The 16790-nt window shown below is 34.8% G+C and overlaps 2 protein-coding genes and 1 long non-coding RNA gene across 5 annotated transcripts in view; 1 reads left to right on the top strand and 2 right to left on the bottom strand.

Moving 5' to 3' along the window:
- The window catches only part of Lim1 (LIM homeobox 1), a 93235-nt gene extending 82187 nt beyond the window's left edge, over positions 1-11048 (bottom strand). The window contains exon 1 of the mRNA XM_008196717.3: positions 10780-11048. The gene's annotated coding sequence lies outside the window, so the exon portion shown is untranslated. The remainder of the gene's footprint in view (positions 1-10779) is intronic.
- Positions 6819-10784, top strand: LOC107398103 (uncharacterized). The gene is made up of 3 exons (XR_001575051.2): positions 6819-8215; positions 8273-8569; positions 8619-10784. It is a non-coding gene; the product is annotated as an uncharacterized LOC107398103 (long non-coding RNA).
- A 228-nt stretch (positions 11049-11276) lies between the features above and the next one.
- Brd7-9 (Bromodomain containing 7/9) lies at positions 11277-16741 on the bottom strand. 3 transcript variants are annotated; one of them, XM_964542.4, is made up of 4 exons: positions 16250-16741; positions 15938-16203; positions 15523-15886; positions 11277-12304 (listed from the first exon to the last, which is right to left on the bottom strand). In XM_964542.4, the coding sequence occupies exons 1-4, from the start codon at positions 16605-16607 to the stop codon at positions 11313-11315; spliced, it is 1980 nt and encodes a 659-aa protein (XP_969635.1). In that variant the 5' UTR covers positions 16608-16741; the 3' UTR covers positions 11277-11312. The 3 variants fall into 3 exon arrangements, with proteins under 3 accessions (XP_969635.1, XP_064214652.1, XP_064214653.1); XM_064358582.1 differs by having other exon boundaries at positions 15938-16182; XM_064358583.1 differs by having other exon boundaries at positions 15938-16179.
- Positions 16742-16790: the final 49 nt, after the last annotated feature.

Genomic DNA, 16790 nt, shown 5'->3' with positions numbered 1-16790 from the left:
AACAATACCGGCCCGAGGCGCCCCCTTCGGCCCCCCTTCTAACACACACATACATACATACATGTACACGAGAGTGTAATCCGGAGGCGGCGATCTCACCGTCATCTTCATCCGTCACCAATTTGATTTGTGTAACTAATGACCGCTAATTTTGAGGGTAATCACAGATTTTTTGCGGCGATGGGGAGAAAAGTCACGCGATGACGGTATACTTGGGGAACCCCCTACAAAGCTCGACGCTCCTCGCCTCTAATTGGGATAATTAAGAGGGGAAATTATTATTATCATTGCAGGGCACTTAATAAAATAGTTCAAAGCAGTGGAACTATTTATCGGATCGCATCATACATCACATTTTTACGATTCCGTGTTATGATCCTCATGAAAAACCGTAATTGTGGTAGGTTTTCAGTCTATAATTTGTGCTCTTTTAACTATGTTATTACCCTCTATTAGACGGCACATTTACATGACGATGAATGTTAATGAATATATTCAATTATGTGTGTAATTTCGACGTTTAGTTATCAATTTTGTCTATTTTTAGTTTGACTAAATACAATGCGAAACGAAGTAATTACACACGAATTAACGACGATATGAAAATTTCACGTAATCAGACGACTAGAAAGTGAAATGATGATTTTATGTAAATAAAGACTGATGGATGCAAATTTATTTGCATCTTTTTTTTTGGTTTTATTACATATTACAAATAAAATAAAAACGAGATCGCTTTAGATAGTCAAGATGTTAATAGAATGTCCACGTAAAAAAATACTGAAGCAACGTTTCGTTCTGTTGTTTTATTTAATTTTTTCGATCAATTGAAGTGAATAAACGCCATGCACTTGCCAACAAAACATCATATCCATGCCATGTTTACTTTGCACTTGTTCTGATCAATTGAGGTTAACTCAACTGCAGAATAAACAAGAACCCGAACATATTGTTGGTTCCTCAACAAAAGATTCGCCGCCGGCATCCATCATCGTTCGGAATCACTCCGTTAATATTTCATAACATGAACGTTTCCGATTTTATATTCCTTCGGTCCTCCATATACACCCTCAGCAGTCGTCTCCGGGGGTTAAAAACGCAATTACATCGTGTAATTGTTGTTTAGCCATATCTCGGATGGTTTTTTTCTCTCTTTGCAAAGGGAACAAATGTTGCCATATGCGAGAGGGCCAAGTGGTGACCCCCTTTTCGCGTTGTTTGTATCTGTGTATACGCGCCTCGGGGGTGCCATCCGTTCTCTCTCTACGAGGACGTACTTACACGATCGCTCAACGTCAGCGAACATTCGGTCAACTGGTCCACAGGGACGATTGGGGTAGATTTAAGGGATGACTATGGTGATGATAGGGCGCTGACGGAATCCCAACTGTTCCGCCGGGGCTCAGCTGGGCAGCAGCTTTCTTATTTCCATAAAATATAGTGACATTCTTCAAAAATCTCTGCTATTCTATTATGTGCTCTGTGGTAATGATTTGCGATTCTCTAATTGCTTCTGTTAAACTAAGGGCAACAGTCGAGATATCTGGATTCCTATGAAAATTGTTTATGAGTGTTTAAAAGTCACATTATTAAAAGGGTTCCTGTTATTCTAACTAGCTGAAATTTTGCATTTACACATAACGCATTCGATAGAGCAGAAGAATAAATTTATTTGAATCAGTTGGATTTATTTGAATAACTCGTTGGACACAGCTGAATTAAAATATTTTCAACATGGCGGCACTTCCGGTTATACCGGAAATCGCTATCAACTTTCTTATTTTAAATGGAAAGATATATTTTTCATAGCATTTTTTGATTTTTCGGATTACTTCAGTGGGATTTTCATCAGATTTCTCTATACCTTACACTTCAAATATCGGTAATTGTGCCATTTTTAGAGCTTTAGAAATCGTATTTGGGCAGTTTTTATTTAGCTAGATTGAAGATAAATAAATTTTGCAACGATCTGTATTAGCATTTCCTATACCTATCTGTGATAATTTTCAAATTATGTTGGTTTTCTTTAACACTGCCAGAAATTTGCAGTTTGAGAAAAAAAATTCTCATTGAATAAACGATAAGTTCAGTTCAAAATTTTGGTTTCCTTTCTGTTAAAACTAAATAAATTCATTTAATTTTGATTTGAAAAACTTTCATTTCTTGTACAGGGTGTTCGCGAAGTTGAGTGTTCCTTTTAAGACTTCTTTTTTTTTGAAATTTTGAAAGCCGACCCTGTTCAGATCAAAAAAATTAAAGAATCATTGGCGTAATCAACAAAAACTGTTACAACTGTCATCTAATTAGTCGAAGATTTACAATATTTACAATAACAATCTTACAACTTTCATGAAATTGTATATGCAATGCTATCAGAATGCAGCTGAGGCATACAAAGTGTACTTAGAGTATGAAAAAATAATAATAAAAGGAACATTTTCGAAAATCTGGTATCCACAATAATGAGGTAGATTTTTTGAAGCGCTCATCTCAAAACGGCAGTTGGATAGAACCGGACTCAAAATTTTAGAAAAACTTAAAATTATCTCCGTAATTATAAACATTTTATTAAAATGATTTAGGCTGAAACTATTAAGGATAATGTATCTCGTGTTAAAAAGAACGCCTCAAGTTCGCGAACACCCTGTATTTTAATAACGTTTCCAAAGCAACCTATGTGAAAAAAGCTATGATGAATGAATTTCTCAATGCCATCAAAAAGTTAGTATAATTTGAAAACTGTTAAACTTAAGTATAGGGAACATTAATACAGATCGATGTAGAATAAAATTTTCTACTATTTAGTGAAATAAAAATTATGGAATTTCATATGGAAATTTTGAGTTATGGGTGTTTAAAGTTCTGCAAAGTTAATCTTACAAATTTGGAGTTTGCTAACTTTTTTAGAATTTAAAAACACCAAAGATAAGATCTAAACCTTCTCTTTCAAATAAGCCAAAAAGAATTTCAAAACTTTTAAAAACGAAACTTTTAAAATAAAGGTAGAATCATCTCCCAAAGTTAATGCTTATTATCAAAAGACAAAATGTTTTCCTTTGCTGTGAGTAACTTCCACATGTTTTCTTCTTTTGATAAAGCTATTGGTAGTTTTTAGCATAGGTATCAAGTACAATTATGATAGTCTAACATGATCTCCCTGGCCTTCAATGCACTTGGTCCACCGATGTTCCAATGCTTCAAGTGCCTTCTAAGAAAAAGTTTTCCGGTTGCCCCTTAAACCAGCCATTTCCTGCGGTCAAAACTTCATTAAAGTCTTCATATTTTTTCCCACGCAGATTTTCTCTTAATTTTAGAAATAGATAGTAATCACTGGGTGCCAGGTCTGTTAAATGTAGAGGATGTTCTAGGATTCCAAAGCCAGGACAATGCAGCTCTTGTTACCAGAGAGTTGTTCCGATGGAACAAAATTTTGAGTAGCAACTTTTCTGGTCTTTTTCGTTTGATGCATTGGGGCAATTTTAGATTAACTCTGCAAATAAAAAGCCCATTGTTGTGTGTCCACACATATAATCGATCATTAGAATTTCTTCTGTATCCCAGAACACTGGCCAAAATCTTTCCAGCCTCCCGTTGAATTCGAAATTTGCATGGAGGTTGGAAAACCTCTACGAAGCCACTCCATATTTTGCTTTTTACCACTTGGAAAAAAGGTGGTGAGTCCACTAAAAGATCTGTCATATGCTTGTGAATTTCAGTTGGTGTTAATCCCTTTTTTGCACATATTTTATCACTTCACTTTTTTCCATTTTTAAAAATTGTCATCAACCAGCTTAACCATTTAACTTTTAAAGAACAACACGCACTTAAACAAAACTTGACACAACAACTAATTAACAATAATAATTATCATAGAAAAACAAGTGCCGATATCAGTAGTGTGCCTACTATGTCAGGGATCGTCAATACTGATCTACCCTCAAATTCTCTTGCATAAATATTCGTAAATTAATGAAAAGGTTTCTTAATTTCTACAAAGATTCTTGAAACAGCTAGTTCTCTTGCTCGAGTGACTTTCCAGACTTCTTCCGTCTTATTGGCATTACTACTACCACTATTGTACTAGCAGTTCTAGTATACTGTTCTGGGAAACAAGAGCAGCCTGAGTAATTCTTTAAAGATTCGAACAATCTTCACCACTACACAATAAATGTGTTAAATTGGTCTAAACAAAAACTGTCAAGGGGAAAGTGGAGAACGAAGAAATTCTATTTATACTATTAATGCTGTTATAATCAGAATCACCCTTTAGTAACAGTAGGTAGTAACAATACTTTCAAGGCCGCGTGTCGAGAATTCGACGTGAAATTCTCTCCTGCAGGGGTGCAAATAAGTCGAGTGTGCGTTTTGGGTTCTCTCCTGCAGGAGCAGTGACGCGTGAACTCGCCGTCCCTGGCAGGATATCTGTCGAGAACAGGATCACTCGCATGCACACACATGATCCCGTCATATAAAGGGGATAGAGCCGCGTGCGTTGGGGTGTGTTTCAGTCGTGATAAGACAGACCGGCGACCGTCCCCTTGCAAGAAAAAGAGGAAATCCAATCGTCGTCCTAAAAACACAGAGTCGATGTCTTTCGGGTCCTTGTGGGGCGGCAATCGGTCTGCCCCTCGGGACCGGTCGGATGCGATCGGTCGCGACCCTTGTGTTATGCATTTAAATTGGCTCATTAATGATAGCAGCCACCTGTGATCTGATGGGCGGACGATTTTTCGCGCCGGCAACTAGATATGAGATGAGATGAGAGAGGAGGGGTGGTGGTGGCAAATCGAGAGACGACAAAGTCGTGTGTAAATCAAAACGGGGTATCGGCGGCGGCGATCGCCCGTTAACGCTGATGGTATCGCGGCAAAACGGGGGTGGATGGTCGGGCGACCGTCTGGGGAAGTGCTGATAAGGATGAACGCGAGAGGATATCGCAGGGGGTGTTTTTAAATTGTTGGCAAATAAAGGGGGTGGGTTAAGAAATGTTCAACTTGCAAAAATTATTTTGTTCTTCTCGTATAACGGTCGTGAACCAGCGGCCAGAGAATTGGTCCAATCAAAGAATTGAGTTGAAAAATGCACAAATAGAAACATAATTTTTGGTCGTATTTGGACTAGTTGGAAGGTAAACACACTTAAAATTTCCGGTCCAGTAAAGAGCCGGTTTAAATCTCGTGTTACGATAAAACTAGTGATGAATAAAATTAAAATGAACGAAATGTTCCACAAGATTGTGTTATTCTGTATGTCTAACTCAAACAATTTTTGAGATATTCGTTGTTAAAAATTGTACTGAATATTTTTGTTGCCCGTGTAGAATAAATTGATTTCTATGGCACTCTATGGCTATGGCTAATTGTTTTTTTAATTTACTTTCAGTTTGCACTAATTTTTAACCTGCTGTAATACAGGGTACATCAGAAATACAGGTAACAAAACTCAACAAATATAACATCTTTTCTATTTGTTATTTTTCAATAAAAAATTCGCAAATTCACTTAAAATTTGGAAAAACGTACTGAAACGTGTATCCACCTATGGGTACAAAAATAAAAGAGCTGAACTATTTTCGTTGTCATGGAAACGGACAATTTTAAATGTCATAAAACTAACTACAAATTTCTTTCAGCAAATAGTTGGTTAGATATAAGTATAGTCGATTTTTTTTATAATCAACTGTCAAAGAGCCGTCAGGTTGGCATCATCATAAATAGTAATTTTTTTGAATTAAGGTTGGTGTAATTTTTTATCTGGCAAATTCAATTTCCAAATTGTTCAAGTTGTCTCCAATTTAAAACACGTACAACAACACATTTAGTTATTTTAGACCACCTTTAGACTAAAGAATTAACGATTAACACTAATGTCCAATTTTCAAAAATGTCAAATCTGGTGTTCAAAACGTCAAATACAGAATATAACCAGTTTTAAAAGTGGTTGAACACGAACTTTTAGGGTGATATAGTCTGGTCTTTAGCAGAATTTTGACACTGACAGTTAATTATTTAAAAAAATGAACTATAAATTATTATCGACGCGTAAATATTTTTTTTATTATTGACATTAAAAAACTTGCCAATCGTTTATATTTTAAAATACATAATTCCAATTTTGTACAAATAAGTAGTTCTCAACCTACTGTTTACAAAAACTCTTGAAGCGTTTCCGAATACTATTAAGAGTGAATATCGAAGAGAAGGATCCTCCTTTTGTTAATCACATTGTATTTTTTTTTCAAAATTTCTTAAATTTTGAAAGCTCACATATTACTGAGCTGTACTTCTGTCATTTTTCATATTTTTTGCGAAATAGTACATCGAATTATTTACATTATCTTCTGAATTGATGTAATTACCGAAATTATTTGTGTAGTATTACTAGAAATGGTCTGTAATTCTCATTGGAATTATCCAAAATTATTTGGAAATTACGTAGAATTTCTAAGAACTATCGGAAATAGGTTGGTTATTTTGAATTATAGAAAGGACGAAAATTAAGTTGCACTTATGTTAAAATTAAATTCTAATTACTGGAATTAATTTAGATTTATAAGAATCTTTGGAATTACTGCAATTTTAGTGGAGTTATTAATGAATTACTTTTGTGAAACTATTTACTGCTTAAAATTACGTTGAATTCACTAGACCTTACAGCATTATTAATTTGGAATTACATAGGAATTATGAAAATTAATCTGGAAATATTATGGATCCATTTTGGTGGATTATTGTGCAATTACTGAAATTTGGGTGGATTTTTTTGTAACTATAGTTGTACATATTTTTTTCAAGTTAAGATTCTTTTTACAGAACTATTTCATTATTTCATCTTTTAACATAGTGACCATTCTGCAAATAGAAGAGCCACGAAGGATGTTATGGGCTAGGAGTAGGAGAGAGGTATAAATTTTGAATTGCGATTGTGGGAAAATAAACCTTATTTCATACTTTCATAACCACATGTATTTTCTTTTACTACTTAAATTTCATTGGCAAATAACAGAAATCAATGTTTAGGACCTCCTAATTGTATTGCAATAATTGTTTATGTATTTTCCACATTAATAAACAAGTCAGCAACAAAAATAACTTAGTTATTTACTCGCCACATATTTCTTGCGAACATTGTAATCATAATTATTGCAAGCTCAGTAGAAAAGTAAATGTAATTTGTGCAATGATAAATTACAACTACCAATTACATACAGTGTGAATCAACGTAATCATAACACAAATAACAGTATTTATATGTCCCTCGCAACGTCTAATTAAAGACACTCCACTCGGATTTAAATTTTGTGCGGTAGGTACTTAGTACTTTCAAGTACCATAATCCCAAGGCCGTTTCCGATCGCTGATAAGCCCCAAAACCTATTCCATCCGAGGCTTTTACGGTAGCAGAAGCGGTATATGCACGCTCGCAGGGTTGCCACCACATAATAACAACCTTCTATACCGGTCGAACGGCGTAATCGGTTCGTGTCCCAACCCGCCCACTTTGTAATTATATTTTTGATGCATGCCCGTGCCCCTTTTCCCCTTTCGCCGTCGAAGACGTCCCCGATAAGGAGCCCAGATAACGCACCTTATGGCCAACGTATAGAAATAGAAACAAAACCAAAAAGTAAAAAAAATCGTCGATTATTGCGTCTGTAATGATAAACCGCAAGCACCTATCTGAGGTTTTTTCTTTCCTCGATTTTATTGTTCAAAGACTCTCGCAATCGGCGAAGATCAAAGCCTTCGTCGTATACCGCCGAACAAATGACAATCTATTCGGTTCGGTAGCATCATCGCAGGCGGCGACCGAGTGTGGTCGCCTCGCCTACCGCGACAATTAAATAACTCCGGAAAACAATCATAAAAATCCCGATAAATTCTTTTCTGGGACATTTAACAAGTATTTCATTTAAATCCGGGACCCGGGGAATAAATGTATCGGCAACGGTAAGAAATTCCATTCCGGGGAGACTAATGTGAGATTTTAACGCGGGACTGAGCGAATTAAACGCTCCTGTGGACAGGAATAGGGTGACGTCATTAATGGGTTTCCGATTTTGGAAATAAAGCAATAATTTGGCAAAATTTCAAGTATGGTGGCGCCATCTCACCGCCGAAAACAATGAAACCAGAGACAACTGATTACAGGTTACTGTAAAGTGCACTTACTGAAAATTCCATTAACAGAACCGTGCATCAGTATAACAATAAATGTACAGAAACGTAAACTACTAGAAACACGCATAAATATTTACTTATTTTGTTTTTAGCTACTCTGTTGTAAACCAATAAGATCGATTACATTTTATAATTTTTTATTTCATGATACCATCTGAAAAATATAGCGGATGAAAAAGCGAAGACACCATTAAAGTCCTTTGTTATTTTAGGAACGTTAAGTGACAATCTAACGCCAAAATAGTAGCTCTGAAAAAACAATTAGCACTGAAGCTACTAAGAAAAGAACGAATAACCCAAATGCACGAAAGTGACCATTCGCACAAATGAAAGGATTTTGAGGCAAAGGACGGTCTCTGCTGAAATGAACAATGGAATTTCTGTGATAAGTTAATATACAATTACTAATTTGGAGGATTTTGAATTAAATGATTTTAGAAACATTATTTACAATATTCACTTGACGAAAAAATGTCGAACATTTAAATAAGAAATTGAAGAAAGATCTTGGATGAAAAGGCAGCACATCGTGTCTTAGAAGAATTTTGCGAAGAATTGGATTCAAAACACTTTAGACAACAGAAAAATTTTAGTTGAAACCACTGTGATGAAATCACATACTTAGAAAAAATAAAAGAGTATAGACGTGAAGACCGACCTATTGTATTCGTAGATGAAACGTACATTCAGAGCGACCACACAAGTTCCAAATGTTGGACTGATGGTTCGTCAAAAGGTCCCTTTACTAATATTTTTAAAGATAAAAGGTTAATCATGGTAATGCTGGAAGAAAAATGGGTTTTATACCAAACGCATTGTTAATTTTTAAATCTGGAACTAAACGCGGGGATTATCATGATGAGATGAACTCAGAGAATTATGTCAGATGGTTAAGAGAAAAATTAATATCTAATTTAACACCAAATAGCGTAGTAGTAACGGACAATGCATCGTATCATAATGTACAGCTGAACCTAGCGAGTCTATAGAAATGACTGGCTTGAACAGAAAAATATACGATTTAACCCAAGAAGTTACAAAGTACAACTCTATGATATCATCAAAAGACATAGAGTACTACATAGGTAATAGGTAACATACAAATTTGATGTATTGTTAGAAGAATACGGCCATAAAGTATTAAGACTACCCTCTTATCACCCTTATCTTAATCCCATAGAGAACATCTAGGGAATAGTAAAGAATCATGTTGCAAAAAATAATGTAACTTTTAAGCTTGATGCTGCAAACATTTTGGCAGAAAATAAATTTTCTAATGTTACTAAATATAACAAAATTTGAGAACATGTGTGTAAGCGCCGTAACGACAAATGACGATAATTATTTAAGTAACGAAGGGCATCTGGAAGTAATAGTTCCAGGGTGGCGACTCAGAACACCTGAGAACTAATTATAAATCTTGGTGAAGATAGTTCAGATGACAACAGTGATTTTGGATGTTAAATTCATAAATTATTATTAAAATTAGACTTTTCTTGAATATCTGTATATTTTTTTTTAAAACAAAAAATTTCGTTAATTGTTATGATAATTTTTGTTGATTTACTGACGCTCCCAGGTCCCTTAAAATTATTCCCACTTGTAAAGTTCATGAAAAATTTGACACCGTTGGTTTTGTGACATTAAACAGTTTTTTATTCTCGCCATCAAATATAAAATTGTCTCTATCTATATGTAACTCTTGAAAGTAAGGTTTTGAAGAAACTATTTAAAACGTAAAATCTATGTATTTCGAACTTGTTTATTACAAATTCACATTAATTAACTTTTTGCTACATAGGGTGTATCAGATTTCATTTAATTAGCACACGTATTTCTGATACATTCTGTATAAACGATTAAACGTCCTTTTTTATTAAAATGTTTTTACGAGAAGTTCATTTTTGTCCCTATCTACATTTCTTTCAACTGACGTTTATGTCGTTTAAGACTGAAGGTAGATTTATCTGACCTTAGATATTCGATAATACCGCTCTGAAAGGGTAGAAACGGTCACAAAACCCATAAAAGCAAAAATTTTTAGTTTTCTAGTTGACAGCCCTACTTTAAAAACCAAATTTTCTGGAAACAAAATAAACACAATTTGTGACGATACGCATTGTGCTATTACTAATTTTTGCACCGAGTTGTTCTATTTGTTCAGCAAATTGAAGTGAAAAGGCCCGAATTATAGAAAGTTTGTTATTTAAAGTTACCTTAATAAGTTCTAGTGGGCAGGTTCTTGACACAACCCTTGACATTTAATGATTTATTGATAGGTCACAACTCCCTTGAAAAATTCGGTCCGTTTTAGGGAAATGTAGATTTGTCGAAGATAACGTAAAGAACAATTTATTTGACATTAAAAAGTCAAAGCGGCTTCAAAACAATGGAGAGCATGACAAGCTTAGAAAACGGCACCCGTCGAACCAGACACTTTTCTAGTGATGTACTGTTCTGTCATTGCCCTTTCTGTTGATGACCACTTTTAGACGTTTATTAACTCTAGTTACGTACGCGTCAAAATCTCTTTAGAAGTACTCTTCCGATAAGAAATCGTTGATAAACAATAAAAAACTCTTAAGTTATTCATTCTTACCTTATTTTTTCCACTTCGAGCGACCATCCCTTGCCTCTTCTATCGTGCACAAAAAACGCAAGATTGCGACGTATTTCACAAAAAACACATTGCGATCGTTCGATAATTAATATTTTAACACCTACGCATTGTTACAAACACTCTAATCACCGTTTTTTTACACAAAAACCTTGGTTTTAAAAAGGACGCCTCACTTTGCTTGATTCAAAAACAAATGAAGAACGTCATGGAAAAAAATGTTGCCAACCGAAACCCGGCAACGAACATAACCCCCTGCTACTAATAATAATTTCCACGCACTGTTTAATAATTAATCGTTTGTTAGTGTCTTATTAACCCCGTTATGACAATAATTAGGCTAAAACCACCCACATTATAATTTTGGTAAATTTTCCGCCGAAATTTCACAAAACAACGGGAAAAGTCTTGCCAACCCCTTCGATGAAAATCACTGTTTTAACCTAAATTTTTGTGCTAACAATACGAAATAAAACACGTTTTCAGGCATAGACCATTTATTATCCACACAAAACCTATTCCATTAAAATCTCCTCTATCGTTTTATCATCCCTTAACGGACTCTGAGTCAGGGCCGGCTCACTCTCCAAAAACTGCCTCAATTCGGACTCCAAATCCCCCACTTCTGTACTGACTTCAACATCGGGTAGCGCCACCCCTAGGGCTTTCCTCACCCCTCCGACCGGCACAACCTCCCCCGGATTGACCCTCTTGGCGATTTCGGTCAGATTTTCGGTGATATTTTCCGCCACTTGCATTTCCTCATCTGAAGGGGGCACACACTGACTCAAATGAACGGGCGGAGGCTGCGACAATCTCTGATGTTGCGTCTGCTGCAACTTTTGCAACAACTGACACATTGAGTCAAGTTTCTGTTGCAATTCGTGTCGCTCTTCCGAAATTTTAATCTCTTCTTCCATATTGTCCAAGAAGTTGATGTCAATCCCCAAGTCTTGGAGACTCCTCAATTCGTCAACGTCCACTTTAATCGCATCAATCGGTTTCATTTCAAGCATCGTTTTAACCGCTTCTTCCTCCTCTCGTAATTTTTTATTCTCGTCCAAAACCCGTCTGGTTTTACTGTGGTCGCCCCCTGTCAGTAAATCAAGCAAACTGTCGACCAAATGGGTGGCGTAATCACTGTCTTTGACAAAATCTAACACACTTTCAGCGTACTGAACGGCCGTATCGGACCCATAAGTTTGGTAAACAAGATCGCTTTCTTCTTTACTCAAGTTGGCAAAAGCTGAGTCATAACTGGGGGCGTACGAACCGAAAGCCCCATAATACAAGGGTTTCACCGGTTTGGTGACATTACGTCTGTCTTCACGGAAACCCTGAATTTGACCAGTTCCATCGGTTAATTTCCCGCAAAGTTGACCCAAAAGAACTGGGCGTTTTTTTGTTCCAGGGATTACACCTTCGCCCCCCACGAGTATATTGAGATTGGTGGTGCCGTCCTTGCGCTGCTTGAGGAACCCCATTGTGGGGGCACCACGACGCGCAACTGCCAAGCCAAAAAACGAGATACAAAATCGCCTAAATTTAAATTACCTCTGTAGTGTCGCCAACGCCACTAGCATTTTTTTCATGCTATTTCAAGCATTTTGAAAATGGAAAAATCTATTAAAAGCACGTAAAAAATTATTTATCTACGATCTAAAGCGTTTGAAATTGGTCAAAATTACGTAATTAGTCCAAAGTCATCTTTTTTTTTATTTATTAAATACAACAACTAACGATTTAAAACGAAATAACGATATAAAACAAACTCCTGCAATTATTTTCTTTCTATAATGACCAAATCCTCAAAAAATCATAAACGCATGATCGTAGATTTAAAAATATTTACAAATAATCTCAGTTTCAAATCTGCACAAGTTTTAATAATAATTATAAAAATTACAAATGTTGATTAAACATACGAGTTGATAAACAATCCGAATAATCAATCAAATGCTGTGTGAAAGTAAGTGTGAAAATATTATAAATTATAACTCACACAATGAATAATGATATCAAAGAATCATCCATACTTCGTGTTAAACTGCATAGATAAAAAAACATTTTTTCATCGGCCTTAAAAGTTCAAAAAAAACCCTAAAATGCATTCATTTGGTAGAAATCCTCACTTTTATTTTTTTAACTTTATCTGCCTTTATTATAGATTGTAGGTAACCGATGACAATTCTAAAATGACCGAAAAGTAGAAAAAAAATCTCTTACATTATACCAAGTTTATGAAAATACGTTTAGTAGTTTTTGAGAAAATTCGTTCTGAATTAAGATAAGTTTGCTCGGATAATAATTGAAAATTAGTTGTTTAATTATATTTCATTATTTTTTACCCAAAGTATCTTTGACTTTACAGCTTTTAATTTTTAAGGTGTTATTATTTATTTGTTTTTATACTTTGCGCTTATAATACGTTTATTAACGTCCATTAGTAGAAGTCGTTTATGGCACCGAACTTTAATGAATTTAGGGATATTTAGTTTTCAAGAGTTTCATCGATAATGCGTGGAATACACGTAGGTACGATCGATTTAATCGTTTTTTTTTCTTCTTTATTTATTAATTATTACCATTAACTCCCTAATTCCCTAGACATCAATTTTTTTTAATTAAAATAAGAAAAAAGAGGGCGCATTCCAATCCCAAGTTAAAAAACGAGCCGTAGGCGAGTGTCAACTCTTATAAAACATATTTTTTAATATACTATTATTATTGGAACAATGTTTTATTTAATCAACCATTTTTGTTAATGTTTATTGAAGATATTTGCATTAGCTGCTCAATTATTTTTAAAAACAAATAGACAATACACTGCTCTAACAAGTTAAGCATGTCGTATTATAACATATTCCAAAGTATCTTCTATATTTTGAGATTACTCGTTTCTAAGGGTCATCATTTAGTAATGGAAGATACAAAATATTTTTTTTGCTTATGCAGATTTTCTTTACAATCTAGTAATAATCCTAACTGTTTTCGATCAGTTTAGAACCAATTATTTATTGTCTTGTCAAAATTAATGAAAATGTTATTGATCTTGAGTGATTTTGCCTATTTCTTGAGTGAGAATAGAAAGTAGCTTATTAAAAAAAAAATCGATACTAAGTGTGGACATAGAATATTTTTTGTCCAGTATAATAACAGTCATTGTTCTAAAATTAATTAATTCATTTATAATTGTTTCTAATATTTTCATTTTTGTCTCTGCGACTTTGCAGTTTTTAAGTTTTTAGCTGTTATTATTGCTTGTTAATTAGAACAACAGAATTAACAATTTAACCGTTTTTTTTAAATTAATCAAATTTTGTCGAGGTTTATTGAATTGTTTGAATTAGCTGCTCAATTATTTAAAAAATACGAATATTTCTTTTTAATATATATTCTAAAAAAATGATAATTTTTTACTGGAAGAAACAAAATCGGTGCAACTCTAAACGATAAAATATAAGCATCTGCTTCTGCGGATTTTCTTTAAAATTTAGTAATATCACTAACTTTTTTCGATCAATAAAAAGTTATTAATTTTTAATAATCAAATCTCGTAAAAATATTTTGATTTTGAGTGATATTTCTTGAATTAGAATGTGAATTAGTTCAAAAAAATGCAAGGAAAAACGTAAAACAAAGTTACAAATTCTAACCAATTTCAAACGATTTGGTTACAAAAACATTGTTTTTGGACGTGACATTATTTGATTTTTCTAATTATCAAAATGTTTGTAATAAAAAAAGAAGACATTGACCTCTATATTCTATGACATTGACATTGGTAGTGACAATGGCGAAACTACGAAGAGAAATAAACCGCTCTCTCCACTTTAAACGCATATTCCAAAAAATTTATTTGAACTTCATTTCGTTTCAATTTTGTAGGGTTTTTCTTTTAAAATAAAAAAAATCTTGCATCACAATAATTTCACTCCACAAATATAACACGATATACAAGAAAACTGTAATTTTCTCAGTTTTCTTTTGTCAAAATTAAAGATGATGTATCTTTAAAAAAAACTTTTAGTTTTAGCTATAAAAGAAAAATACGCCGATGATAACGCAAAAAATTCCCAATTTCAGTTTTTCAAAATTTTCCACACAAACGTTATTTTCACAATGAAAGCAATTCTAATCGAAGAACGACCTTCGAATTCGAATTCCACAGAAAATCTTGCTGAAACAGTTTTTAGAAAACCCGGATGTTTATAAAAGAGTGTAGCATCTCAGGTGGTTCTTGAATTTGAATTTGCCGCACTTTATATTATATTTTTATGAAATTTCCGAAAAATACCATTTTTTATCTACTCAGGCAACCAGTAAAACCAAATTTTTCATATACTGACATTGTTCGTTTTTTCTGGAAAGAAGCAGTAAACTTTTAATACCTACTGCGTTCCTACAATAATTTATAGACAGATTGTAGTTTTAAATTAAACTAATTCGCTAAATGTTTCAAAAACAAAAAAAAAACATGCGTAAATGTGAAGCCATGTATTCGTAATAGCTCGAGAAAACTAATGACTTCAATTTTCACGAAAAAAATGAGAAAAAAATTTTCTTATGTAGACATTGTCCCATATTTTTCAAAACGCTGCGAATACCATTATAGATATCCAAGAAATATAAAAAAATAATTGTAAAGTAAATTTCCGTTAAAAAAAATCCGCCAAATCAAGTCATAAAAAATTAAAAGCATAAATATACCAGAAAATGACTTACTCAATTTAACCCTCGCCTCCCTGGCTGCGATTTGCGATTTGTTGAGGATCTCCTCTGGAGTGAGGTCGTCCTGAATGGCCTCAAATTTCGACGTTGGCATTCGCTTTTTACCCTCAACCACATGGTCACTGTCGTAATGGTCCTCATGCCCCCCTTTATTCTGCCTCAACTCAGGCGTTATCTCAAAACCCATGTCCTCACTGGTCAGTTCTGGAATTAGATTCAAAATCCAACCCAACTTTTCGGGCTGCATCATCTTCGAGCCAGCGTGTAACAATTTTTTACTAGCTTTGTAATAAATCGTATCGACGTGGTTGTACTTCATTGCGTTGGTACACATCAGCTTAAAATCGGCGTTAAAATCCTGTTAAAAAAAATTAATTTCCACCCCCCAATTATCATTAATGATAATTACTTGTAAATTATCGTATTGATTATCCTCGATTTTTTGCCTCATGGTGCTAAAATCCATCGGTTGTGTAATAATCGAAGAATAACCAGGTGCGATATTATCAGTTACAGGCCATGCAAAAAACTGCTGAGGATCCTTTTTCTCCAGGAGCCCCAACAACTGGTCTAGCATCCTTTGAACGGGCGTCCTCTCTTGCCTCTGCCTCAAGACACAGGTCCGTGGCTCCCGATGCAAACTCGGACTACCTACTGAAAAATCACGATTTTCCTCTGAAAATCCAACTTAGAGACAACCACAACACATAGTCCCACCAACCGTCATAATCCACTTCTTCGCGTTTCCGTTTCTTCTCTTTGTGGTGGTGGCGGTGTTTCCGGTCCTTGTCTTTACTCTTGTCTTTTTTCTTCTTCTTCTTTTTGCTTTTTTTGTGGTGGCTGCGCCCCAAGGCCAGGCACTGGTCGTTCTGGTCGACGATTTGATCGTCACCAGCGTGAATACTGTACGAACTCAAATTGTAATAATCGGTGGTGTGTTCAGGAGTCGCCTGGTTGCCCACTTTCAGGATGAGTTTCAAACCGGGGGGCTTCTCCGTGTAGGTGTCGGGGCGCTCCTTGCGCTCGGATTTGTGCTTTTTGTGCTTCTTGGAGCTTGAAGAAAACATCGGCGATGCCATTTTGAGGCACCAAACACTCGAAAACACTCATAGAACGCAAAAACAGAAGGGGAATAAGTGAGGTTAGGGTGGACTTGTTTTTGTTGACAGCTGGCAATACCAACTCAAGCTGATAATAATAATTAATTCGATCAAAAAATTATGCCTCAACGCTTGAGACATTTCAGAATGCCAAACTAATCA

The sequence above is a fragment of the Tribolium castaneum genome, chromosome 8, assembly GCF_031307605.1.
Source record: "Tribolium castaneum strain GA2 chromosome 8, icTriCast1.1, whole genome shotgun sequence".
Taxonomy (NCBI): Eukaryota; Metazoa; Arthropoda; class Insecta; order Coleoptera; family Tenebrionidae; genus Tribolium; species Tribolium castaneum.
Note: the sequence above shows the minus strand (reverse complement) of the source record. Positions and strands in the feature narration are given on the sequence as shown.

What these genes read in the sequence shown, in the direction of transcription:
- Brd7-9 (XM_964542.4), bottom strand. Translation starts at nt 16,607, where the DNA reads ATGGCATCGCCGATGTTTTCTTCAAGCTCCAAGAAGCACAAAAAGCAC. An exon ending in CGAAGAAGTGGATTATGACG is followed by an intron (nt 16,204 to 16,249) that starts GTTGGTGGGACT and finishes TTGGATTTTCAG; the next exon opens with AGGAAAATCGTGATTTTTCA. An exon ending in GGAGGCGAGGGTTAAATTGA is followed by an intron (nt 12,305 to 15,522) that starts GTAAGTCATTTT and finishes TTGGCTTGGCAG; the next exon opens with TTGCGCGTCGTGGTGCCCCC.